At 41.9% G+C, this 21,145-nt stretch overlaps 1 protein-coding gene across 2 annotated transcripts in view; it reads left to right on the plus strand.

Annotated features, from left to right (window-relative positions):
- EFCAB6 (EF-hand calcium binding domain 6) overlaps window positions 1-21,145 on the plus strand; it is a 122,655-nt gene that overhangs the window by 11,348 nt on the left and 90,162 nt on the right. For both annotated transcript variants that reach the window (XM_075210276.1, XM_075210277.1), the window contains exons 4-6: window positions 2,061-2,152; window positions 4,234-4,300; window positions 16,759-16,895. In XM_075210276.1, coding sequence (XP_075066377.1) covers window positions 2,061-2,152; window positions 4,234-4,300; window positions 16,759-16,895 — 296 coding nt within the window. The remainder of the gene's footprint in view (window positions 1-2,060; window positions 2,153-4,233; window positions 4,301-16,758; window positions 16,896-21,145) is intronic.

Genomic DNA, 21,145 nt, shown 5'->3' on the forward strand with positions numbered 1-21,145 from the left:
CTCGGCACAGGAGACAGAGGCTGGCACCTCGGCACAGGAGACAGAGGCTGGCACCTCGGCACAGGAGACAGAGGCTGGCACCTCGGCACAGGAGACAGAGGCTGGCACCTCGGCACAGGAGACAGAGGCTGGCACCTCGGCACAGGAGACAGAGGCTGGCACCTCGGCACAGGAGACAGAGGCTGGCACCTCGGCACAGGAGACAGAGGGAATGGGTGCCTCAGGACAGGTGGCTGGAGCTGGCAGATGGGGTCTCTTCGCAGAGAACAGGGATGCTGGAGCATAAACAGATTTGGAGTGCCAAGAGGAAACAACAGGAGATGGTTCAGTAAGCTGACGTGGTCTACGGACAGGACAGTCCTGCAAGAAATGTGCATTGCTGGCACAGTAGAGACACAGTTTGTTGGTTACTCTGCGCTGTCGCTCCACTTCGGTCAGATGGGGGCGTGGCCCACTTGTGAACCGGGCATTAGTTAAACTGCAGTTGTGAGTTAAATGCAAATTTGACATGGTATTATTGCAAGGTGTTGGCGGCACGGATTCAGCAGCAGACAGAGTTGGCTGGGTCAAATCAACAGCATTAGATTTCAGTGAAACCGTCTCTGATAGTCTCCAGAGTGGGTCCAAAAGCAAAGCGGAAAATCCGGCCAGCTGGGAGCGCAACAATATAATGTCCATTTGTAAGGTCTGTAGCAGGGGTAATTCCATGATTGGTAAAACAGACATGTTGCAAAAGACAAATGAAAACTTGACTGCAGCAAAAAAAGGTCCCAGAACAAAACAAAACTTTCACCTGACTCCAAAGCTGTTTTTTGGGCTGGTTATACTGTCACGAATCAGAGTAGTAATACAGCTGAGGAGTCATGGATAGGTGGAGAAAACAAACAATGTTTATTGCTGGTGAACAGTTGATGAGATAATATCTTGCAGAGTTTACCAGATATACAGCTGATGCAGGTAAATAGGAGGTGAGGTAATATTCCAGACAGCATGCACAGGGAAATACACGGATAGGTCCCAGGTACAAATAAGGAACAGGTCAGCAGATAGTTCCCAATGCAGCATACAATCACAGGAGCAGGGTAGGAGACAGAATCACAAGGTGGAACCACAGGATATGACATCAGGATGACAACAATAACCAGCAATGACTGCTGGGAGGAACAGGTATATATAAGGGGAATGAGACACACCCAGGTGCATGAGATAATTAGTGAACATACAGGTTAACTCCTTAAGCACAAGAATAATGCACAATAGCAGCACCTCTGGGGAAAAGAGGTACTGCTGGAACACAAAATAGAAATACAAATAATAGAATGACAAAAGGGCAGGAGCTGCCATGCAAAGTAGCATGTAATGCATACGCTGTAGGCAGATCATGACAGTATGGAAGAGGAATGGATAGAAGAAGTGGTGTATGGAAGAGGAATGGATAGAAGAAGTGGTGTACGGAAGAGGAATGGATAGAAGGAGTGGTGTACGGAAGAGGAATGGATAGAAGAAGTGGTGTACGGAAGATGAATGGATAGAAGAAGTGGTGTACGGAAGAGGAATGGATAGAAGAAGTGGTGTACGGAAGAGGAATGGATAGAAGAAGTGGTGTACGGAAGAGGAATGGATAGAAGAAGTGGTGTACGGAAGAGGAATGGATAGAAGAAGTGGTGTACGGAAGAGGAATGGATAGAAGAAGTGGTGTACGGAAGAGGAATGGATAGAAGAAGTGGTGTATGAAAGAGGAACGGATAGAAGAAGTAGAGGGGAGACATATTGGATGTAATAGGGGATGGAAGTAATTGGATAAAAGAGAGAGAGAGATGGAATTGTGCTGGCTGGTTGGCTCAAAATAGAGGAAAGTCGAAAATATTCAATAAGAGAAAACAATGTAATAAAATGATGTGAATACTATAATGGAGAAAGGTATTTGCATTTCAATATGGGTAGATGTACTTGTACTTAAAGCGAAGGTCACCTGGTGAATGTGTACCTCCCTCATCTGGCTTTGCAGTTTCATGCATTCGGTTTCTCTTACTGAATCTCTGTTGATACTTTGTCTTCAGATTCCCGTCCTTTGTAATGGCACAATTCCATACCTTGATTTCCTGGCACAATTCCGCCGAGTTGGCACCAGTGCGGCCCAGGTGAAGAGGAGGTAGGTTGTCCACACTTCTCTTTCTCCATTTTCCATAGTGATTAGTAAACAAGCCATCAATTATACGCAATCATATATAACAAAACAACACATAACGTGTGACTATAAGAATACACTTGTGTAACAGTCACTAAGACAGCAGTGATCTATTTGTGTAATGGAATGGGTTAGTAAGGTTACTAAATCCCTGGCAATACAAATATTGTCTCCCTTGAACCTGTATAAATGTTTCTTCCCTGTTTACTTGTTATATATTTCATCCTTTGGTTACCCCCTACAATGTTGTATGACAATAATTCAACTACAACTTTAAAGTAACAGGAAGCTTAGCAACCTGACTGTGTTTACAGGACTGTTGTAGAGATTGAGCTGTCCGTGGTACTGTAAGTGCTGGGCACAATAGACTCTTCTGGTTGCAATAGTGACGGTACACAATGCCACTGTGCCTAACATACTAGATGAATTATATCAAAGCATTGAGTATCCCTCACAAATATGTATGATAAACGTTCAGGAGCATATAAGGACACCAAGCCTCTTTCAGGAGCATATAAGGACACCAAGCCTACATCACAATATTGATCCAATATGAAAATACTTCTTGTAACATTCACAAATATATAAAATTTTTGTTTACAATGTAGTTGCCCTGTAGGGTGCTCCTGTTTTTCCAAGCACCATTTGCCAATATTTAATTTGTACCTGAATATATTATTCTAATATCGAAAAAAAAAAACACCTTACTTTTATTGGAGTATACCAGAGCTCTGCTTTCTAATTTTAAAATTTTTATTAGATTTTTAAAGAATTTTTAAGGGGTACAGAAAAAGAAATGGAAAGGGAAGGACAAACAAAAAATGAGGGAAGGAAGGGAGGGGGTACATAGTGGGTATGGAACACAACAATATATCATAGAATGCACGGTTTGACAAATAGATACACACCAAAACTATTGTAGTATGGCGTGACAAAGAGCAGGCAGGCAGGCAAGCTTTTACCTACATAATCCAAGTGCATACCCAAGTATCTAACCAAAGCCATGAGCTCTGCTATTTTTAAAGGGGTTGGTCAAGCCCCCTTAGCGGTTTCTGTAGGAAGTATAAGGGCCTACGTACTTAAAGTTGAATTGTGCTGCGTCTCGCTCATTTCCGCTCTCGGCATGTATTAAAATCTATCCAGGTGTATGGCAGAGATTGGATCAATTGTGTCTCCAGCGCAGTGGGCATGACCCAGCTCCTAGCTTCAGGTAAGGAGGGGTACTGACATGACCCTTGCTATCTGCTACACCAAAGCACCATAGCAGAGAGGTAGCTTATATTAATAGGGTCTTGTTCAAATGTAGACAACCCCTGTATATTCCGATAACCGTTTATATGACCTTCAGCCGCCTCCACTCCATTATAGGAAGCTGATGGGCCTCTGGCATCTTTAGGACAGGATCCTGGTACAGGACATATTTGTTGTGACATCACTTGTCCCGCCCCTAGGTAAGAATCAGCCAATCCACACTGAGAATATTAGCAAGTCTGCCCAGCTGTCAGTCACTGCTTGTTTAGGTAGAGGAGCCCCTCTAAAACACGAAGTACCTCTTCCATACAAATGTACATTTTTAGAGATGTTCACTGACCCCCGTGTTTTGGTTTTGGACCCCTACTATACTCTCTAAGCAGCAGTTGTGATCTTGTCACTATCATCTCTCCCCTACCCTGGCTCCAATTGTGTTTAGGAATTCCCCCTAACACTGTGGTTTATTTCTGAGATATCCACCCCTCCCTCACTGCCAGTGTATACTGATGATTTGTATGTGTTTATTTCCTGCACTAGAGCTAACATTAATAGAGTACATTGGGAGATGTATTCTAGTAAGAGCTTGAATGACAGGGTTGTGGACCCCTTCTATTATATGAAACAGGCTGACACTCCTAGATTAGACAGAACATGCCAGTTTATTAAATTAGCGTTAAAGAAAACAATTTAGCTTTTTTAATTGTTTGTCCTATCGTGTTCAGACGGTTTCTCAGGATACCTTAGAAGATCTAGCAGAACACAGAGGAGTTACATATAGTTTTCTTTTTTTCCAGGTGGAGCTGTAGTCAAGCAAACCAAGTAATGACGTTGAATGAGCTGGAATCCCGTCTGAAAGAAATGGTAAAATATTATATGTACATGTTTGTCACACGTGTAATACAGAGACCTAGATGTAATGTGTAGTATTGAACATTCGCACTCTTTAAAGGGCAATTACAGCTAAAACGTTTACCCAGCAGTGCACAGGTGGGATGAATGCTCCTGGATGGTGGGGAACTGGTTATGGGAAACCCCCCTGGTTGATAAAAAAAATTCAGCTGTAGTTATCCTTAAAGAATGATTTACTTGTATATCTACTATTGGTATAAACAGCCTGAGGAGTGTATTGTGCAGATTGTATCAAACCATTAATGGAAAACACGTAGTTCAGTGTTAATCTGACACTGCTGCTGTGTTATTAAGGAACTTCAGCCGCCTCCACCCCATTATAGGAAGCTGAAGGGCCTCTGGCATCTGTAGGACAGGGTCCTGGTCAGGGCTGCCAAGAGGAATTCAGGGCCCCGGTACAACAAATTCACGGGGCCCCCCTTATAGTTGAGCAAGCAAAATTTTTTTTCGTGGGTGTGATCACACGATTGGGGGTGTGGCTATGTGCCATTGGGGCGTGGCTAGCGCATCAAAATCACTAGGTCCTGAATTCACCAGAGCGTGATATATGTCCCAGCACTCCTGACTTTTAGGACATCTAGCACCCTTGTGTAGTATAGGAAGAATGCAGTGTGTACACAAAGAGTTCAGTCTTGGCCTGCGCCCACTGGGCTCACCAAACACTCACCAAACATTGCCATTGTCCCTACTAGAATCACAACATTTCACAACTATGCCGCTCTGTCCTACCTGTTCTTCTCACTTTTACCACATGTGGCTGCTGGTTTCTTTAGTTGCGGCTTGTCCGGATCCTGGAATGTTGGAGGACCTATTTGGAAAAAAAAATGGCTCTGTTTAGAAAATTACAGCCAGCCCCACCGTTAAATCAATAGCATCCATGATTAATAATTAGGCTTTCCTCCAGCCCCAACATTAAAATAGTATTCCCATTACCCCGCAAACAAAATAGCAACCATTAATTAGCCACCATCTACCTCACACACACTACATTGCCAAAAGCTCTGTGCCATCACACACACATTACTGTGCCCCTTTATCATCACCACGCTATGCCCCCTTATGATCACACTGCCACCTCCATGCTACCTTTGCCCCTTTCTTCATCCCCCTGTGCCATGCTGCCTTTTCCCATCTCCTTTCATCATCCCCCTGTGCCATGCTGTCTTTGTCCCTCTTTTCTTTAAACCCCTGTGCCATGCTGCTTGTCCCTTCTTTCTTTAACCCCCTGTGCCATGCTGCCTTTGTCCCTCCTTTCTTTAACCCCCTGTGCCATGCTGCCTCTGCCCCCATTTTCTGTAACCCCCTGTGCCATGCTGCTTTTGTCCCTCCTTTCTTTAACCCCCTGTGCCATGCTGCCTCTGTCCCCCTTTCTGTAACCCCCTGTGCCATGCTGCTTTTGTCCCTCCTTTCTTTAACCCCCTGTGCCTCTCTACGTTTCTCCTTCCTTTCTTTAACCCCCTGTGCCATGCTGCTCTTGTCCCCTCTTTTCTTTAACCCCTCTGTGTCAAGCTGCCCCCCTCCCCCGGTTTTTAACCCCTCCGTGTAAAGTTGCCACCCCCATTTTTTAACCCCTCTGTGTAAAGCTGCCCCCCCCTGTTTTTTAACCCCTTTGTGTAAAGCTGCCCCCCCCCCTGTTTTTTAACCCCTCTGTGTAAAGCTGCCCCCCCCTCCCCTTTCCTTCCTTCACTTACCTTTTCTTCTCTCTTCTTTCATGGTCCTCTCTGCTGCTCTGTGCTCCATTGCTCCAGACTGACTGAATGCTGGGCGTGACATGATGACGTCACACCCGGCATTCAGACAGTCTGGAGCAATGGAGCACAGAGCAGCAAAGAGGTGGGGACGCCGGCTCCGCAATCAGGTGAGTATGTTTTTTTTTTTTTTTTTTAACTACTCTGCTCCCCCCACCAACGACCGAGCCCCCCCCCCCCCCCCCCCCCCCCCAGCCGGGCCCGAGTAATTAGTACCCGCTCCTCCTCCCTCTCTGCAGCCCTGGTCCTGGTACAGGACAGATTTGTTGTGATATCACTTGTCCCGCCCCTGGGTATGAATCACCAAATCCACACTGAGCATTTCTGCAAAGCAAGTCTGTCCAGCTGTCAGTCACTGCTTGTTTAGGTAGAGGAGCCCCTCTAAAACACTAAATACCTCTTCTATAGAAATGTACATTTTAAGTAGAGATGTTCACTGACCCCCTGTTTTGGTTTTGGTTTTGGCAAAACCGCCCTTGCGTGTTTTGGTTTTGAATCCCTATTTATTTTTCTAAAATCCCTTTTTTTTTGGGCTAAAATCACATAATTTTGCTCTTTTTTTTTCTTCCTACATTATTATTATTATTATTATTAACCTCAATAACATTAATTTCCAGTCATTTCCAGTCAATTTTTGTCAAGTGCCTTATCTTATATTAAATGAATGTTTAGAAGATTTTTATTGAATAAACTGTACAAACACTACATTGTGTGTTACTAAGCAACAGTAGATGTACTTTTAAAAAATCTAAACAATAATGACACATTTTAATGATTTAAACGCTCCAAGTGGAAAATACTGTGATGTAATTTTATCTAATCCTTTAAAAAATTCCGATTGTCGTCTTTTTAAACTACTTTCATAACAACATTGTAAACACGATTTATTTAAATAACTTTTTTAAAATATAATTTTAAAGACAATTGGGGCATTTATGAAAGCTGGTTTATAGGATATTTATCTGTTATATAGGAAAAATGTTCTGTAGCTTGAGGTGCTTGAAAATTTCAAACCTGTTTGAAATTCGATCAAATTTCACCAGTTCAGTGGCCACAAACAGGTTCACAGTACAATCATTAATATGTCCCAATTTAAATTTGTGGTTCAAAATTTGGCACTTGCCAATCGTGTTGTAGGTTCTCTGTTCATGTTAAAATACGTTTTTTTTTAAAGATTATTTCAACAAAATGTTTGATTAACAGAAAAGTATCTTAACATTTTTTAAAATCGAAGTTTGAACACCGTGTCCGAAGTTTACCGAGCGAGGTTCACAATCGAAACTACGAAAATAAAAACCCATCAAAATGTATAAATATTAGCTCAAACATGGTTGAACTTATTTAACTTTCTTGAATTTAGGTAAAATAAATTAAAAAAAATAGGTCTATAATTTGAGATCTTTCATCGATTTTTCAAAAATTAGGTTCAAGGAGCCGTTTTGAGCATCTATAACTGTAACACAGAGCAACCAATCAGATGTTTGCTGTCATTATCTATACACTACTAGAAAATTACACATTGTTTGCTATAGGTTGCGGTACCTGTGTCATATGCTCCAATTGTCATACAAGTTTGCCCTGTTTTAATGAACGACAAAGTTATTCCAATTTTATGTGAATTTTTTTGCTATTTTAGGGACAATCTTATTGTGGGTATAAGACCATTTCTACCTTGCTACTCTTTTATAGCACAGTGGCTTAGTGGTTAATACTTCTGCCTCACAGCACTGGGGTCATGAGTTTGATTCCCGACCATGATCTTATCTTTGTGGAGTTTGTATGTTCTCCATGTTTGCGTGGGTTTCCTCCGGGTGCTCTGGTTTTTTCCCACACTCCAAAAACATACTGGTAGGTTAATTGGCTGCTATTAAATTGCCCTTAGTCTCTCTGTCTGTGTGTGTATGTTAGGGAATTTAGATTGTAAGCTCCAATGGGGCAGGGACTGATGTGAGTGAGTTCTCTGTACAGCGCTGCGGAATTAGTGGCGCTATATCATATCATTTTATTTGACAGTAGCGCCATCCATTGAACGTCATGACTCACTCTTCTAACGTTTACTGGTAGGTACTCCCATGCTGGGAACAGCTAGAGTGCCACCTTCCCTTTGTCTCTAAGACCCTACAAGGTAACTGCAGGTATGACATATATCTAAGGTAAACATTTATAATCTAGTACCTCTAGGAGTGTGCAGGTATTATTCCTGGTCCTTGGGCTCTATTACAGATAACGTTTATTTTACATAGCATAAAATTAAATTTCCACATTTTAGATTTTTTTTTTATTGAAAACATTAGCATTAGCGGGTGTGATATTGCACCTTACGGGGTTGGAAGGGAGGAGAGACATCTGTCACAGTCTCCGTGTGTAGTGTTTTCTCACCAAAAGGTAACACTTTAAGTGTCTAATTGCAGAGACTACATCCTTTCTGATTAATTCACATATGGCGAGAAGCCTCTTCGTTAACTGTTAATGCACTTTTGACTGCACTGCGTTCATTATGTAGTGGGAAACGATGTATTGCCGAATCGTTATAGATTGCTGTTTTAGAGCAGGATAAGAGATGCGATGGTTGAGGCAATAGCCCTTGACATTCATCATTATCATCATTTATTTATATAGCGCCAATATATTCCGTAGCGCTTTACAATTGGGGACAAACTAAGTAAACTACTTACAATCTATTGGACAATGGGAGTTTGACACATGAGGACAAGTCTACATTTGCAGTCTGCCCAGCCAGACTGCAAAGGTAAAGGTGACTCATAAGCTAAATGATCCTGTCACACAACAATGTTGGTCAAGGGGTAGTTGTATAACGGGTGGTAATAGGGTAAGGTAGTGAGGTTAAGAGGGTGGTTGAGGAATATTATAAGCTTGTCTGAAGAGGGGTTTTCAGCGAACGCTTGAAAGCTTGTAGACCAGAGGAGAGTCTTAATGTGCGAGGGAGAGAATTCCATAGAGTGGATGCGGCCCGAAAAAAGTCCTGTAACCGGAATGGGAGGATGTAATGAGGAGATGGATGAGAGACACAGATCTTGTTGACATTGTTTTATCATGTTGCCTCTGCCTGTCCTGTAGTTTGTCAAATCTTCGGATGGCCGGCTCTCCGTCTGCATCATCCTGCTCTCGTTCTCTCCACTGTCTGTCGGTCTTGTCTGTATGTCCCTGTTACATTGTACACTGCGTGTGATGTGCTGTATTGTGCTATTTATAGTGTCAGCTGTGTGTATTGTTGTGTGTGCTTTATTCTAATTTGCTCCTAGGTATTATCTGAAGTATGCGTTATTATTGTATTTATTATTATTATTTCCGTAGCTTTTTATTTTGTGTTGTTGTATTCTTGCTGCATAATCTGTGGCCCCTTATAAAGGAACGATGATGACGACGGACAGTATGGGCCTGACTTATTAAGGAGAGCAAAGCATAAAAGAGGAGTAACTTTGCACCTGGGCAAAACCATATTGCATTGGAGGGGGAGGTACATTTAAAATGTGGGGACAGATTTATAGGTGGAGTAGGGCATGTCCTAGGACCTAGATTAACTTTATATCTCAGTGTAAAAATAACGCTATTAAGTATATGTGTGCTAGATGGAAAAACAGCCAAATTTTCATATGTGCAAAATAATAAATTCATTTTCATCCCTTGCATTGTAACATGGTTTGTCCCAGAGAATATTTACTCCTTTTTTTGCCTTGCTCTCCTTAATGACTTAGGGCCTGATTCATTAAGGATCTTAACTTAAGAAACGTCTTATTTTCAGTCTCCTGGACAAAACCATGTTAGAATACAAGGGGTGTAAATTAGTATTCTGTTTTGCACATAAGTTAAATACTGACTGTTGTTTCATGTAGCACACAAATACTTGATAGCTTATTTGTACAGTTGATATTTGTGTGCTACATGAAATTGATATTTGTGTGCTACATGAAACAACAGTCAGTATTTAACTTATGTGCAAAACAGAATACTAATTTGCACCCCTTGCATTGTAACATGGTTTTGTCCAGGAGACTTGCCCACTGCTTCCTTCCCTCCTGCCCCATGTTATGTGACGTCTGACTGTCCACTGCTCACTTAATATTGTCGCTGCAGCGACCTTTGATTACTTAATACATTGGTAAGCACCATGTGGCTGTCCAATTATTGTGGAACTGCCGAATATCATTCCCTAACCGGACCTACGGCTTACTTTGATCACAAATGGGTTAATTTGCTGTTCTACCGCTGCTTAGCGACTGACGAATGCGTCTTCCAATGAAGCCCCATATTATGCTCTCTTAATCTGTCTGCTTGTTTGTTTTAAGAAGGTTCAATCGAAAAGAATGGACTTATTTACAGTTTTAAATATATATATATATATATATATATATATATATATATATATAATATATCTATCTATCTATCTATCTATCATGAAGTGGATTTTCTGCCCATTATCAGGTGTCTAAGTCACAGATAATTCTTAAGATGACGGGCGATGCTATATGTATGCCCCCAGGTTTTCAGGCTGGTGCATACCTTGGCTGGTGATAATTAAAAACTAGGTTAATTAGAATTAGCTAATTAAATTGTAATTAGAGAAACCTTGTTACAGTCATATAATCTTCTTGTAACAGACAAACCTTGTGAATTTTGTGTCGCTTTTAACTAATTAAAACGTCTCATTCTTAAGACCAATAAGAGTTCTAAATTATGTTGTACAGAATCTGCGGGCGATTAATTGCTGGCTGAATAATTACATTAATTCCTAATTGCATTTGAAAGTGGGTGTATGAGATATATTAATTTAATCTTAAATGCTCCACATACATGGATTGTAGGTAAAAAAATAATATTATTTTTATTTAGAAATTATGAGAAATATCACAAAATGATTTCATGCAGGATCATTAACAGAAGTATAATTAAAATAAAATTTATGAATGTCATTGATGGAGTTCAGTACTCTTCAGTACCTGTAGATGGCGCTGTTGTCTGTTCATTATCAGTGAGTTAATGTTCTGTATTTGTTTAGTTAGAGGGCACAGGAAGAGGGACAAAAAGAGGGACACATTGTACAAAATGGAACAACTAATGTCTGAATATTTTATAAATACCAATATGTTGCTTCTTTGTGCTAAGTACAGTCATGTTAGAGCTTTTAATGTCTAATCATAGGGTTTTCCCACCTTCAGGTGACTTATTGGCTTGCACATACCCTACTGCAACTTTTACTAACCACATGGCTTTTTCTTTCCAGCAAACACCTGGGGGTAAATGCAGGGTCGGACTGGCCCGCCGGTGGACCAGACTATCCGCTGGTGGACCGGACTATCCACCGGTAGGCCCCGACCCTGAATCGCTCCCCTCTTCGTTGGTGGGGGGAGCTAGAAACTTTAATAGTAAAAAAAACAAACACGTGACTGCAGCGCCGGCTCCGTTAGCACTGAATGCCGGGCGTGACGTCATCACGCCCGACGTTCAGTGAGGAGCGCCGGCAAGACAGAGGAGAAGAAAAGAAGAAGCAGATAGAAAAGGTAAGTGATAGGGGAGCATGGAACAGAAATAGGAGTATGGAACAGAGAAGGGGGAGCATGGAACAGAATAGGAGTATGGAACAGAGAAGGGGGAACATGGAACAGAGAAGGGGGAGCCTGGCAGAGTGAAGGGGGAGCATGGAACAGAGAAGGGGAGCATGGAACAGAGAAGGGGAGCATGGAACAGAGAAGGGGAGCATGGCAGAGTGAAGGGGGAGCATGGCAGAGTGAAGGGGGAGCACAGACAGTATGGCAGTGTGTGAAGGGGAGCCAGGAGAAGGGGGGAGCAAAAGCAGCATGGAGGGTGCAGTGTGATTATAAGGAGGCACATCATGGTGATGAAGGGGCGCAGTAATGTGTGTGTGATGGCACAACGGGCTTGTGGCAATGTAATGTGTGTGTGGTAGGTGGTGGCTAAATAATGGGTGCTATTTTCTTTGTAGGATGAAAGTGGGGCAATTTAATTTTATAGTGGGGACTATTAATTTAAGATGGGGTGGTTTGGGCGCTATTATTGAATGTGGGGCTGAGTTTGAGGAGCATGAGGTATATTTATTAAATGTGAATATGAATTATTTAATGGCAGTGACGGTTGCAGGAAATAGGTATATTTATTATATGTAAATGTGATTAATTTATTGCAGGAGCTGTCTGTTGGGAGGGAAATAGGTTATTAAATGGGAATACTATTACTTTATGTTGGGGCTGGAGGAAGTCCTAAGTATTAAATGTGGGTCCTATTGATTTAACGGTGGGGCTGGTTGGAATTTTCTAAATGTACCCATTATTTTTTCCAAATAGGACCCCTTAACATTCCAGGATCCAGACAAGCCGCAGCTAAAGAAACCAACAGCCACAGGTGGTGACAAGAACAGGTAGGACAGTCTGTCAAATGTTCTGAGTCTAGTGCAGGCTTGGCTAACCTGTGGCACTCCAGGTTTTGTGAAACTACAAGTCCCAGCATACCCTTCCAGCAATAGGCTGCTATATATTGGTAAAGCATGCTGAGGCTTGTAGTTTCACAACACCTGGAGTGCCACAGGTTAGTCAAGCCTGGTCTAGTGGGATAATCCCGATTTTTGGTGACTGTTCTGCCCAATCTAAGGTGCAGATCAAGACTGTACTCTTTATACACACTGCATTCTTATATACTACACTATTGTGCTAGCTGTCCTTTGTGGGCTGACCACTGCCCCTCTAGTGTCTGGTCTCGCCTCTTTGATGGTGGCCACACCCCTCTGGTGGGCCCCTAGAGTTGCTGTCCCTGGTGGGCCCTTCATGCCCCAGTCCGACACTGGGTAAATGTATCAAGCTGAGAGTTTTTCGGCGGTTTTGAGAAACCAATCAGATTCTAGCTATCATTTATTTAGTACATTCTACACAATGATAGCTAGAATCTGATTGGTTGCTATAGGCAACATCTTCACTTTTCAAACCCGCCGGAAAACTCTCAGCTTGATACATTTACCCCCTGGTGTGCTACAAGATACAGGCCACGCCCATTTACGGTCACATGACCCATTCTAACAGTGGGTGTATCACTGTGTGTGTAGAGAGAACAGACCTAGATATGGGATAGTTTCTTCCCAGCAGTCTGCTGTATTGTTAGTACAAGCTGGTTCCTCTTTCAGTGCTAGTAAAAGTTTGAAACATGAAAACATTACAAAATTGCACAGTGTTTATAATTGCCAACTTTTATAGCTATCTTGCCCCCTGATGACGGTGCTGAGCATTACACCATCTACGGGCTATATCCGTTGCACATGTTTTTCCTCTGCTTTTGTCAGAGGGATGATAAAGACAACGGCTTATTGTACATTAGTTAATCCCTTCGCTGCCAGCGGGTCTGGAGAAACACTGAACATTTTTAACTTGTGTGTAATAAAAGTCTCTTCTAAATTATTGACTTTAATCACGTTTCTTCCAATTTATACAGACATTAAAAATAAAGCACTTCTGGGGAAAGGGCACAACGTGATGAACAGGGTCACCAAGGTTTTAGGAATGTGGAAAAAATGGTGTAGGGGGACCCTGGAGGTTTCCATTTGTCATTTTGTATATTATGGAGGGAATCGTATCTATGAATCATTCAAATGTGCACAGTGGAATCTGCTACTGAGGAGTAGGCTGTGCCTGGCTGGTAAAGTGCTGTCATTGAAGCCTGTTATCCCTACGTTAAAGTGGAGGGCTAACAGCACAGTAGGGATGAGTGATCCCTATGAGAAAGGGTGCCACCTGCTGGATGGACGTGGAAGCGAAATAATGAACATGTCCCTTTTATTCTTTTTCAATTGTACCTATGTTTTTTCTCATAGGTATCAATGTGTGCTGTCTGTCCTATGTCTACCAGTAATATAACAGGACATAGTACAGACAGATTAAAACCTGTATTAATCTTAACATGGTCTCTATTCCGATATAAAATGTTGTCAATATTTTCAGTAATAAAATATTATGTAAAGAGATGTTTAGGGACCTAATACATCACCTTTAGGGTCAGGGGACCACTTCTCTCCAAAACTGAAATTTTCAAATACGCTGTTCAGTGTCCCCCTGACACCCCAATGCAGCTCAATTCCCTCCCCACTTCACTACAGACAGCTGTTAGCTCCGCCTCTACCGAGGTCCACAAATCAGGACTGTCCCACCAAAATCGGGGCGATTAGGAGTTATGCAATTGGTCAGTAGTAAAATATTGCAGAGCAAACCTCTGAAAACTGTAATGTGGGTATAATTAGCAGCGGTAGCATATGTTAGATAGTGACACACTCTTGTTTCTTACTGTATCTCTTGCTATTCCAAGAATTTCTAGGTCTTCAAAGATTAAAAGTAAGACTGTAAAGACTGCTCTTCTAAATTTGCCCCACTGCTTACATTTATAGGGAATCTAACTCTATATTTTGTATTTCCCATTGTACTGGTTGACTACACATATTAAAAGATTACTATTATTGTAATAGAACTTCATCATCATCATTTATTTATATAGCGCCACTAATTTCGCAGCGCTGTACAGAGAACTCACTCACATCAGTCCCTGCCCCATTGGAGCTTACAGTCTAAATTCCCTAACATACACACACACACACACACAGACAGAGACAGAGACTAGGGTCAATTTAATAGCAGCCAATTAACCTACCAGTATGTTTTTGGAGTGTGGGAGGAAACCAGAGAACCCGGAGGAAACCTATGCAAACACGGGGAGAACATACAAACTCCACACAGATAAGGCCATGGTCGGGAATTGAACTCATGACCCCAGTGCTGTGAGGCAGAAGTGCTAACCACTGAGCCACTGTACAACTCAACCTGTCCTACTATCTATAACGGTCCTTGGAAGTCAGATTGCTGGATTATTTTGTACAGTTCCATTATCTGCTTTCTCTTCCCAAGAATCCCTCTATCTCCTCCCTGAGCTTTAAAGTGAGTTGTGATAATCTTCTCACAATACAATAGGTTGGGTGCTTTTCCATCAATTACACGCATCGGAGGCAGCCATTTTCTGGGCTCAGCCAATCACAGCGGAACTGGCGATATCACCGACCTAGGGCGCAAAGTGATGATATCACTAGTTCCTAGTGCATTGATAGGCTGCACTCTCATGGATCTTGGTTCAGCCCAGATGATGACTGCCTGCACTGTGTGTGGGCGACGGGTCCATGATATGATTCCGCTCTGTTGTAATCCATTATATCCTACAAATTGAATTATATGAGCCAGCAGCTATTTGAATCTTCTAATCTGGAAAGTGGTATAAAAGGCTACAGAGCTCACCGCATTCACAGTCAGCGATCCAACAGGTCTGTGTACAAGGACGGACCCCACCGGGAAATGACATCTCGTTCTTTTAAACACATTCATTTTTATGTAAATGCGAGTCAACTAGCCATAGTGGACACCACAGTTAATTAAAAACAGAAGAGGAACAAGTAATAAACTGGGTTTGTTTTTCTAGGCTGGCTGCCAGCGGCTGGAAGGATGCCAGTGCTACCAGCTGGTAAATAGGATATAGGCACAGCAGGGCGCCAATACTCTGTAGAGTGTAAACAGATGGAATCAATAGAGAAAGACAAGTTAGACTGCGCTACTGCAGGAATACAGCCAGAACCCACACCGCCCAGTCTAGATACTTATCCTGTTCCACTTCATTTAGCAGCGAATGTCTCTTGATATCTGCTCATCTGTGTCTTTTTTTTTTTGTTGTTATTTTTATCTCCGTCTTCCCTTCACAATGACAATTTCAAGAGAGTAACACAGAACAAAAAGCAATGGTTAATAAAACTGATCCATAAATGCCGCCCAGTCTGTGCTTGCTCATACAATGCCGGAGAATAAGGGGGGGGATCCGTTAGACACTTGCTGGCGACTGTTTGGCTTGACCAGTTTACCAGCGCAGCTTCCGGAGAGTATGTCAATGACGCGACTCCTCGGGGGAGTGGTTTTCTGTTTCCATTGGCAGCTTGATATTGTTGTGTAGATATCCCGAGGAGCGCTGAGAGCCCTTAATTCTACCATAAACTGCTACAAATTGTGGTGTGTTTTTTTTAAAGTTACTCAAAGGGCAGGGAAATTGTTTAGTGGTTAGAAAAGGTGGCTATAAAATGTTGACACTGAGAAATGTACTGAGGGTATGAGCCGTTACCCTAGACCTTATATATAGGGCATTATGGGTTATTTTGAACCAATGAGAAAAATATGGAAGGGTTAATATGGACATTAGGGCAGCACGGTGGCTCAGTGATTAGCACTTCTTCCTTACAGCACTGGGCCATGAGTTAAATTCCCGACCATGGCCTTATATGTGTGGAGTTTGCATGTTCTCCCCGTGTTTGCGTGGATTTCCTCCGGGTGCTCCGGTTTCCTTCCACACTCCAAAAACATACTGGTAGGTTAATTGTCTGCTATCAAATTGACCCTAGTCTGTCTGTCTGTGTGTGTGTGTGTTAGGGAATTTATACTGTAAGCTCCAATGGGGCAGGGACTGATGGGAGCGAGTTCTCTGTACAGCGCTGCGGAATTAGTGGCGCTATATAAATAACTGATGATGCTGATGATGATTGTGAAAAAGACTTGTTAATAACAGCCAATCTATTATCTTATGCAAACCCTACTCTAACGCCTTGTCCTTCTCCAATAACAGATATGTAAGAATCTGAAAAACATTGTCAGGTCCTGTCGACTCTTCGATTACAACCAAAACGGCCAAATTCAGAAGCACGAACTTAGACGCGTCCTCGAAAATTACTGCTTCAAGATGAAAAACGTGGAGTATGAAAAGTAAGTCTGCCCTGCTGTATTATTATTATTGATTATTTATATAGCGCCACCATATTACGCTGTGTCATTTATGCCACCTTCAGAGCGATTATATGAGGGATCACTTTACGTTTTTGGTTTGTTATAAAGCTTTAGAGGATGACGTTGCTGTTGCTATCTATGGAAGACGTTCCATTCATAGCGTCAGACATTTCAATCATGTACTTGGTTCCGAGGAAATTGATATATTCACATTGATACTGAAACCAGATGAACTTGGTGCAGCCACTTTATAGCTGCCATCGTTGAGTGTAGACGACAAGTGGAATGAAGCTCCAGATAATAAAAATGTTATTGAAATAGCAATTTATGGCTTAAAACATGCATCTAGTTATGAAATGAGAGTGTGTCTTACTTATTATCTCTAAAACTTCTCCCGTGCTGCACCTTATCTCTGAAATCCTTTTCCTCCATCAACGTACACTCGTTACTGGTCCCTTAATACCTGTCTATTGAGACCTTTTGCCTTTATCCCAGAATCCTTCTCAGACCCGAACCTCTATTTATGTTGCGCTACCTTTATAAGAAAATCTTTATACCCCATCTGCCTTACCTGCCCCTCGTATTTCGTGTCTCTCTACACTTGTAGACTATAGGCTCACTAAGGAATATAACCAAAGCTTTTCAATAAAAGGCTGATGATATCATTAACAATGAAATAAGCCAGATCATGTTTATTGGCGTTATGTAGTCTATAATCAAGGTTGGTCTTTATGCACAGACGTTTGCTTTCCCTTACAATTAACAAGCATTGCAGATCATTAGCAGGCATTAAAAGGTCATGTTTAATTGCTGTCTGGTAATGATTGATCATTTCAAACTGAGTTTGGTCAATAAACCGTTAGATAAACAGTTGTAAATCTGTTTATATCACATCAGCAGCGCAGAGATCCTGCACAGCCCAGGAAGCTGACTGCAGAATGTACTGCTGATATGATAAGTAGTATAGAAGTATATATCAGTTGTTGAGCTGTCGACACTCGTGGTGACTTTATCATCCAATTTTGTTGCGTTAGAAAAAATTGGCCTAAAACCGTCATCGACCACCAACCTGAGATCGAATGAAGTCCTCTCAGATCTTAATTTTTCCAAGCCAAAAATGCCAGCTCTGCCCAATTTGACCTCCGTGGGTATCCAAATTAGACATTTGGCAATATTTGAATCTTAATGTGTGCGGCCAGCTTAGCTATTGATTAAAACTGTGTAATTATCAGCAGCAATGTTCACCTAAAATAAAATTTGCACAATGAAATGGTGGTCAGAAGGCTTTCATTTAATTCCTTGTCGCTATTGTTAAATTATCATTTTACTGTATTTGAAATCCACCTATGTTGACATTCCCCCTAATCCGCCCATATCGCCGCCCTAATCCATAGCAGAGCTCCACGTATCAGTGTTGATGTGGCTGCTGATGCTGATCTAGGCTGTGAAAGTGCAGATGACAGCTGATTGGATGGTCGTCACTCCTGACCAATCAGGAGTCTCATTCACGACACGCCTTCCATCCACAGAAGAACTGGTCATAACTCTGGCAGGAGATGGTCACTGTATGCTGGAGAGAGATGGGCGGCTGACCGTTATTATAGAAGTAGTATTGTCCAAAGGACCATTTTAAAATTATTATTTGCATGTATAGTGTGTGTTAAAATATACTGTAGAATAACTGTATTAATGGGAGATAGTAAGAAGCTCAAATAGAAAGTGGCGTCCTGCACCTAATACATACTTTTCTCAAACAACTTTTTCTAGCTGCCGGGGGAGGTGGACGTGCGGGGGGGAGGGGGGGCTATGAAAATCGCGCAATTTTGGACCCGCCCCTGTGACGTAATGACGCAAATGTCATTACATCCCGTGACGTTAATGACGCGTCATTTTACAGCGGGGGGCGGGGATTCCCGGAGAATCGCTGCATTTTGGGCCTAATTCTGCCCACTTCACTAGGAAGTGGGCAGATGCGGGAGACTGCCATACAGTCCCGGGAGTCCGGGAAACCTACCCGGAATTCGGGAATCTCCTGGACATTCCAGGAGAGTTGGCAAGTATGACCTAATAGTTTGCATTCTAATTGATATATCGAGAAACCTACATTCTAATTAGAAGTTCAGTCCGTAGAGCTCAGTGTATCCTACAGAGCTATGGAGCAGAAACTTATCCTTTTTCTTTTCCATTTCTCCCATTAATATAATCAAAAACTGCAGGGTTTGAGACATGAGCAATGTCAGTGTTTGTCTGTCTTTTTATACTATGAGAATGCCTGCTGAATGTGTCTTGTTCTCATAGCCTGTGGCCAGGGGTAGAGTTATCTAACTCTCTAAAAAGGAAAAAATGGAGTTGTTGCCCATAGCAACCACAACCAATCAGATTCTAGCTATTATATTCTATACGGTACTAGATAAATGATAGCTATAATCTGATTGGTTGCTACAAGCAACACCTCCCAATTTTCCTACTTAGAAGCTTTGGTACATCTACCCCTTGAATACAGGGTTAAATAAATTTAGAAAACAAAGAGTATATTTCAATATTATACATTGTAGTGTATTATTCATGTACCGGTGGACATGTATGTAAACTGGTTCACAGGTAACGCTGTAATAAAAACTGCTGCAATTTGCAGCAAATTGTTTCTTACCTTTTTCAATTATTGTTTTGTAGAAACTGAAAGCCGGGCTTAGAGCCCAGTAAAATATAAAAGTACTTTCTAATAGATTACATTTATAATTCCCTGTAACATATACAGCTATAAGAGTCACACAACAGACTGATATATTTCACGGATCAGCGCTTAGAAGGATGCAGAGGTTTGTAGTCAGAACTGTTTCAATGTGTTGATCAAGTGACTGTTATTACTAAAGTCAAATGTTATTAGGATTGAATCGCTTGAATGTGACGATATTGAAGGGTATATACAGTCATATCACTGCTGCCACTGAATAAAATGATGTAGGTTAATTCAATAAAAAGGAATCCAAAGTCTCGGAGCAATCCCCCCCCCCCCCCCAACCCGTTCTCTGGCCAAAATCCCGCCGGCATTATGAAGTTAGGAAAGCAATAACCCAGCGCAGTCTTTTATTTGACAGTAAAGCCAACGTTTTTCATGGCAATCTGAAAACAGCTTAGATGCTTAAATTGAATTTGTATGCATTCCAAAATAAAATAAGCAGTAAATTATAAAACGCCTGCACAGTTTTCAATTAAGCTGGTAAGACTCAAGGCAAGGGGCTTACAAAGAGAGTGAGTGCGGTAGGTGGGTAGAAGGAGGGGGGGTGGGGTGGTACGATATATCCATCCTCCCTTGAGCGGTCCTACCATGTAACAAGCCGGTTCGCTCCACGAGCAGCACAAATAAAAAGAGCCGTGAAAACGACCAACGCTGTAACTTTTCATGACTGTAATAAAGAGAATCCCGCATGCCGGGCAATAAAAAGACAAAATATGAAAAAATGGAGAAGAGACAAAAATGTAAAAATTACAGGGACTCTTTCATGAGAAATAACTTGTGATAAAATGAAAACGCATAATCTTACCATCAGGGAACACATGTTTTATATCCTTACAAGTACATTTATCATTTAATCATGACTTAATGCATTACATGAGTCATGGGGTCATGAGTTCGATTCCTGACCATGGCCTTATCTGTGTGGAGTTTGTATGTTCTCCCCGTGTTTGTGTGGGTTTCCTCCAGGTTCTCCGGTTTCCTCCCACACTCCAAAAACATACTAATAGGTTAATTGGCTGATATTAAATGGACCTTCATCTCTCTCAGACTGTAAGCTCCAATGGGACAGGGACTGATGTGAGTGAGTTCTCTGTACAGCGCTGCGAAATCAGTGGCGCTATATAAATAAATGATGATGATGATTACTATGTATGCAAATGCAGTATTTTCCCCTCATCCCAGGGTTTGACTATAGTTTCACTTTTCAAAGTTCTTTCATGCCTCAAAGTTTCTTACGAATTACACTGAGACGTTCACTGAACTCCCCCATACTTTGACCTGTTCCCTAATAACTCTAATTCTGCTCTATAAAAAAGGACCGGAGGGATTGAGCCTCCTGCTCGGTGAGTCGCAGTTCGATACGACTCGTGGTGACTCCGGGCTTCAGGTATCGGAGGGGTTCTGGGGTCAGGTTTATTGCCCAAAACAAGACACCCCCTTTAATCAATGGTACAAGCTGCTGTGTCTGTTTGTCTTCTGTTTAGTAAAG

This window comes from Mixophyes fleayi, chromosome 4, assembly GCF_038048845.1.
Source record: "Mixophyes fleayi isolate aMixFle1 chromosome 4, aMixFle1.hap1, whole genome shotgun sequence".
In the NCBI taxonomy this organism is placed as follows: domain Eukaryota; kingdom Metazoa; phylum Chordata; class Amphibia; order Anura; family Limnodynastidae; genus Mixophyes; species Mixophyes fleayi.